The sequence below is a fragment of the Pundamilia nyererei genome, unplaced genomic scaffold (assembly GCF_000239375.1).
Source record: "Pundamilia nyererei isolate P.nyererei 1_Seehausen unplaced genomic scaffold, PunNye1.0 scaffold00134, whole genome shotgun sequence".
In the NCBI taxonomy this organism is placed as follows: domain Eukaryota; kingdom Metazoa; phylum Chordata; class Actinopteri; order Cichliformes; family Cichlidae; genus Pundamilia; species Pundamilia nyererei.
The window spans coordinates 1,135,495-1,141,862 of NW_005187535.1; the positions used below are offsets into that span (position 1 = coordinate 1,135,495).

Genomic DNA, 6,368 nt, shown 5'->3' on the forward strand with positions numbered 1-6,368 from the left:
AAGTGTGAAAGTAGCTGAGTCAGGAACACTAGACCCAGCATCTCGATACCCCCCCCCCCCCCCCACTCCACTCCCTCCCCCATTTTCTCCTCACTGCATCCTTACTCAACCACATCCTGCACTTCACACACACATATAGAGCCTTGCAGACATTGGTGTTTGTTGCATCTCTCAATATGCAGCTATGTAATGTGGGTTGTCTGTGGTTCATCACAGTGTGTTTAAGGTATCCAAGCTGTTTCCAAATGATTTTATGAGTGTTCACACAGTTTTATATGTGAACAAGAAAAAAATCTGCCGCATCTCATTCTTTCACTTATGAGATACCTTCTTATTCGTTGTTCTTGTTGTGTGTCATAATCAGGATATGATACTGCTTTGCAATTTGTTTGATGAAAAAAACATTATTTATTTTAAACAAGAAACCACATTGCAAAAATACCATTATATAACCTGAATATCAGATACTTTTTTATAAAACAACAAAATGTTATTTCTTCATTGGTGATCCAAATACATACACCGGGTACAGCATATATTATCTATTTTGTGCATATATTATACATAGAAATCATCCAAACAGATGGTGTAAAATTAACATTGAGTAAATAGAATAAGATAAACTGGCACACACGTGTCTCTAGGGATATACCATAAAGGCCCCCATAAAGTTAAGAGTAGACCCTCCATGAATCTTCATTATATTCTTCAGTGTCACATAAATTTCATCTCCAACTTGCAGCTGGAAAATCCCAGCCAGGTAACTGTTCCACAAATCTTCTGAAGCCTCTGCAAGCTTCAAATGAGGTTTTGAGGTTGAGCAATGAATACTAGAAGAAAAATATGATAGGTGTCACATTTAAATCAACTCAGCACAAACATAAAAATTACAGACAGGCAACTCACAAATAAGCACACCAGTAACGACAGGAGAGAGGAAAGAAAGGAAAGAAAGAGTACCTTTTTGATTGCATAAGTTCTATAGGCTTATCATAGGCTTTGGTCTCCTTCATGACTTTGTGCTGGCTAAGTGAACACTCTTCTGCTGCATTCATAATCACTTTGGAGTAGATATAGTAGTAGCCCTCCTTTTCTACTGTCAGTCGGCCTTCTTTATACGTCATGTTTTGGGTGACTGCGTCACCCTCTTTTGTCCATTGCACTACATCGTTTGTCCCCATAGGATTATTGGAGCCTTGGATAAAGAGAGAGAAAGCAGTTGCTTGGACCATAATTTATCTGAAGAGCTCATATGCAGTGTTCATGTTTGAGTGATGAGGGGAGCCTCTTACCCAGCAGGTGAGCAAAGGGTCTCCTCTCATCTCTGCTCATCTTCCTACCTGTTCAAGAAAGCAAGGGCAGATCAACTAATTGATCAACCAGTGTAAAAATTTTTTTTAAAATATACACATAAAATTCTTAAGATGAAGTTGTGGGGAAAAACAATACAAAATGTCAATGTGTTAGCAGTGTAATGGTCTAAATTATATGATGATTTAATTGTTCTGGCTTCCCTTCACAGACAGTCTTCTATGCAGATCATGAATTATCAATGAATCATGTTAAGAATGGGTATCTCAATACCTCCCACCAGACTTTCTGGCTTGGGGTTTGTCCAGTTCTTAAGGTCAGGCTCATGGTTAGAAGAAGAAGCCTACAGGGAAGGAAAGATAAATACAACACAACAAATACTGAGTGAAAATCTTTGTGTGTTTGTCAAAATGTAGGAACCTCATGCAATAAGGGAAGGTGTCCTTTAGAGATGTATGGAAAAACACATGCACACTAAATGTAAATTCTGCAAATACATTATATATATATGTATATATACAAGTAATGTTTTACACATTAGATTATTTTTGTATGAAACCACATACTCCAATATTTTTTTCAATAGTAACCTAAATGTAACAATAATATTTTCAATAAAACCTGAGATCTTAGGTTTGATTTTTAAGTGCAGTTCATATTATATACAAACAGAGGGCATAACACGTGAGAGGCAGGTGAATAATAAACAGCATTATGAAACAGTCTTTAAAAAAAGTGAAGTTAATGTTGCAGCTTTGTGCTTGAGATACAAATAAAGGGAAGTACAACTAGAGAAAGAGTCCAGTTGAAAAACGTGTCACTATCGACCTATAGCTTAAAGAGCAAACGAGGACCCACACCGAAACGCATTTAGCTCTGCAATGACATGTCTCAATATGACGTAGGGGCAAGCAGGGAAATTCTAAAGAGAAGGAATTTCCAGTCAGTCCAAGCACTGACACTTCTCTCTTCTCTTACAGCACACATGTACGCAATCACACACAGACCTCATGCTCACCTCTGTCCTTTGGTAAAGTTTGTAGATTAAAAATCCCTCGACGATTATTCCCAACATGGCCAGTCCCACCAGCAAGAGAAGAAACTTTTGGAGCTGACTCCCCCACCTTGGTTTCCTTTCAGGGGGCATTTTAATGTAGCTGGCCTGACTGTCCACCACAAACACCTGGGGGCAGGCACCTGCGCCGCCCTCTGACATCCCACCAGATCAGAGACAACCTAAGATGTTAAGGGTAAAGGTCAAAGGAGATACTGAAGGAAAAAAAGTTGTACAGTAGAGTGTAAAGAAATGGGGGAAAAGGAAGATCGGACAGGAAATATTTAAAAAAAGAATGTGTGACAAAGCAACAATCTACACATAAACAAATCAGTTATTTTACGGTCTATTTAGGTTAAGTAGCCATGATGCTAGCAGTTTCTGAAAACAATGTGATTTCTTCATATCCCGACTACTTGAACAGCACAGTGAAAGACAGCTTGTCAATCAAATGAAAGAATAATAAAAACAAAACTCTTGTAAGGGAAAGAGAAATTACCTTGGATTTAAATGTTCCTCCACCGCTCAGCCAACCATCCAGTGTAGTCTCTACACAGTCCTCTGAAGCTCGTTTGGGATATTTAATAGCAAATGTATTCTTAACGCATTTCAAAAATATAGACCTAACAACATTCTCTGAACTACGCTACTGACTCATTTATTAAATTTTTTCCCTCTCTAGATATTTTCTCTCGGAGCAGATATTGGCACTCAGTCCAACCTCTAGTGTCCGCTTGCCTGCTGTCAACTATCGCAAATATTGCTTTTCAGCTCATATAAGGAGGAAATGAAGATGACACGGGGAAGGAGCAAAGACACAGAGACAAAGAGTGAGAGAGTGAGTAGTGTGCGTGTGTGTGGGGCACTCCCTACAACTGCTGAATATAGTTATCATCACAGCTGACACTTCCTTTTCTTACTCTTTAGTTTCTGCCTCACTGTTCTTGATGTTTTATTGAACAGTCGATGTTGGTTTTAAGTTGTTTAGATTTTTTTTTTCAGTTTCTAAGAAAGTCGCTTCATCTAGCTATGCACATTTATAGCATTTCTAATACTAAGCAAGTACGCAGTGTGATGTTAAACTAAGTACAGCAAAACCAGATGAGCTGGGGTGGCAAGCTGTAACACACATCCACACTCTTGACCACTACCCAGCCCTCCCACCACAGTGTTGCACTATCACCCACATTGTAAGTGATAATCTTGCAGTAAACCCCCCCTTTCACACACAACATTTCTTTCTGTATTCTAGGTGTCTCAGGTGGATTAAGCAACTTGCTTTTATTTTCATTTTGAGGAACTTGCGGTGTTTCTTTCTCTTTTCTTTTCTTTTTTCAACAAGCAACAGCTTGCAGTGATTGAGCTTGATGGTTTGCAGCAGTTTGGAAAAAGTGAGACAACGAGACATTTTTTCCTCACTTTTGTAAGTAGTATTGATGTAGTTCTCACTTTTTTCCTTTGAAAAAATGTTTTAGTGACATGTCATTTTTTAAATGTATTTACTTTTATTATCTAACATCCTGAAAGTGTGATTCATCTTCATGTAAATGTGGACAGCTAAGTAGGAGTACAGAAATGCAGGCAGTCTGTGTTGGTTATGGTTCTTTTTTTTTTTGTTCTTTCGCATTTCCTGTTTCATAATGCAATCCTCGTTTTGAATTGTGGTACTGAATGCTTTCTTTTTCTCCCTGCTGCTTAAACACTGTCTCTAATGTTATGAAGAAACAGTCTTTTTGGTATCCTCTTTATCATTACCTGAAACCAGTATTTTTACAATCTGTTTTCTGCTGTAGGAGGGGAAAGTTTGACGTGACATACTCCATATGGTGAAACTACACACACACACTTACTGACTTGCAATATAAATTACTACTTCAGACACATACATTTAGACACACAAACAGAGATATGCAGTGTGTGCACAGGGCACTTGCAAGTTGCAAGGAGGGCAGAGACAAGTCTGCTGCCAAGGAAGGCCTGACTGTAGTTGTTGTGGTCGTTGCATGCTCAGTCCAACATGAATGACAAAATGAACAGACTCTGACAGACCCAGTGGTGAGTTACAGTAAAAGTGCTAAGACAAACAAAAAAGCAAGACTAAAGGAACTTCTTTTATTTCAGAGAGTATAAAGTTGACTAGTTTTAGACACATTAAGAGAAACAAAACCTACTGTAGGAAACCTACTGATACATTCAGAAAGTGGGAGAGAAAGTGAAGGCAGAACTTTGTGATTTACACAAACCCAGCATGTACAATCCCCCTGTAAGCAGGGAATTCCTGGTCAAGAATACACACAATCCAAATAACTTTCATTGAAATAAATTTCAACAAATCTGTATTACTAAGAAATTAAAGGACAAATTAGCACTCACACTAACAAGCAAATTATAACTTAATACTGTAACAATACATAAAAATGGTAGTCATTGAATAATGTATTGAATTGAATCATCGCTGTAACTTAATGGCTCTTAAGATGAGATGCAAGGAAATTATCAAGAGCAGCACAGTGCAATGAAAGAAAATGGGTCAGGAAACAAAATGTCAGGGAGTGCAGACACTGAAGAGGAAGCATTTAGTTTGAGGAAAATGTAAGTTCGGTAATACTCTGAGTGTAACTGCAATATTTGCATTTACTTTTAAGTAAATGAGATTTGAAAATGAAATTAAAAACTCTGCAGTATCGATGAAAATCTACAATGTTACAGAATCCCTTAAACAATAGAATTGGAGTCTCAATCATCTGGGGGGAATCTAGAGCTTTAGTCAGCTTACAGTGTTTAGTCAGTTTCAAACTGTGCTACTGTAGATGTACTTAAGAGATTAGGCAACATGTTGCATAATTCATCTTTTTTACTTTTCTGCTCAAAATAACAAATTGGAAAACATTGAAATTTAGTGCTTTGGTTGGATAGCTATATTCTGAGAACGCCACACCTCTAATCCCCTCACCTAAACTGTTGAACCTTGAGTGCTTCATTTTTTAATGAATACTCTTAATAACATTAGCGACTTTATATCGGTATTATCTGAACGTATAACAACATCTAGTTCTCTATTCATATTTACAATAATAATTGGCAGCTTATTTCACAACAACCTTACTTTTATGCAACCTTTTGTTTTTACTTTAATGTGGTTCAGCTTTAATTAATATTAGCTACTCAGCTAAAGTTAGCTGCTAAGCTACTTTTAGCTACTCTAAGCTAATAGTATGTGGTTTGAGTTAATAACTACATGAGACACAGCTCTAAATATACCTTAAGGAAAAATATTAAGGTTTTACTTACCATGCAGTTCTACAGCAGTAGTTAGAATGTGGATTTAATTCAGTGGACTGCTTTGTATTTATCCATAGATAAAGACAAAGAAGAAGTGGGGTGCCACCTGCTAACTTTAGCCACTTTTTGCCTCCTTTTTGCCTTCCCTAATAGATCCATGCTTGCTTAAACCAGTTGATTTTAAATACATATTTGAAATCTAATATTTGAGTGCCCACTGCGTGTTAGGGACAAGACCCTGCCCCAAGTGGAGGAGTTTAAGTATCTCGGGGTCTTGTTCACGAGTGATGGGAGAAGGGAGTGGGCGATCGACAGATGGATTGGTGCAGCGGCTGCAGTGAAGCGGGCGCTGTTGTGGTGAAGAGAGAGCTGAGCTTAAAAGTGAAGCTCTCAATTTACCGGTCGATCTACACCCCTACCCTCACCTATGGTCACGAGCTGTGGGTAGTGACCGAAAGAACGAGATCACGAATACAAGCGGCGAAAATGGGTTTCCTCCGAAGGGTGGCTGGCCTCTCCCTTAGAGATAGGGTGAGAAGTTCGGCCATTTGGGAGGGGCTCCTGGGCGCCTCCTGGGCGAGGTTCTCCGGGTCAGACCCAGGACACGCTGGAGAGATTATATCTCCCAGCTGGGCTGGGAACGCCTTGGTGTTCCCCCGGATAAGCTGGGGGAGGTGGCTGGGGAGAGGGAGGTCTGGGCTTCTCTGCTTGGGCTGCTGCC

General features: G+C 39.0%; 1 protein-coding gene across 2 annotated transcripts; it reads right to left on the reverse strand.

The window, feature by feature from the left end:
* Positions 1 to 398: 398 nt before the first annotated feature.
* Positions 399 to 3,126, reverse strand: LOC102196382 (TNF superfamily member 14). 2 transcript variants are annotated; one of them, XM_005743675.1, is made up of 6 exons: positions 2,865 to 3,126; positions 2,330 to 2,547; positions 1,585 to 1,654; positions 1,293 to 1,340; positions 961 to 1,195; positions 399 to 830 (listed from the first exon to the last, which is right to left on the reverse strand). In XM_005743675.1, exons 2-6 carry the CDS (start codon positions 2,525 to 2,527, stop codon positions 641 to 643), a joined length of 741 nt encoding a protein of 246 aa, XP_005743732.1. In that variant the 5' UTR covers positions 2,528 to 2,547; positions 2,865 to 3,126; the 3' UTR covers positions 399 to 640. The 2 variants fall into 2 exon arrangements, with proteins under 2 accessions (XP_005743732.1, XP_013768941.1); XM_013913487.1 differs by having other exon boundaries at positions 2,330 to 2,580.
* Positions 3,127 to 6,368: the final 3,242 nt, after the last annotated feature.

Excerpts from the sequence above, each read along its gene's own strand:
- LOC102196382 (XM_005743675.1), bottom strand. The coding sequence starts at position 2,527 with ATGTCAGAGGGCGGCGCAGGTGCCTGCCCCCAGGTGTTTGTGGTGGAC. Across the intron at positions 1,655-2,329 it reads AACTTTACCAAAGGACAGAG|GCTTCTTCTTCTAACCATGA; the intron begins GTGAGCATGAGG and ends CCTTCCCTGTAG. Across the intron at positions 1,341-1,584 it reads GCCAGAAAGTCTGGTGGGAG|GTAGGAAGATGAGCAGAGAT; the intron begins GTATTGAGATAC and ends TTTCTTGAACAG.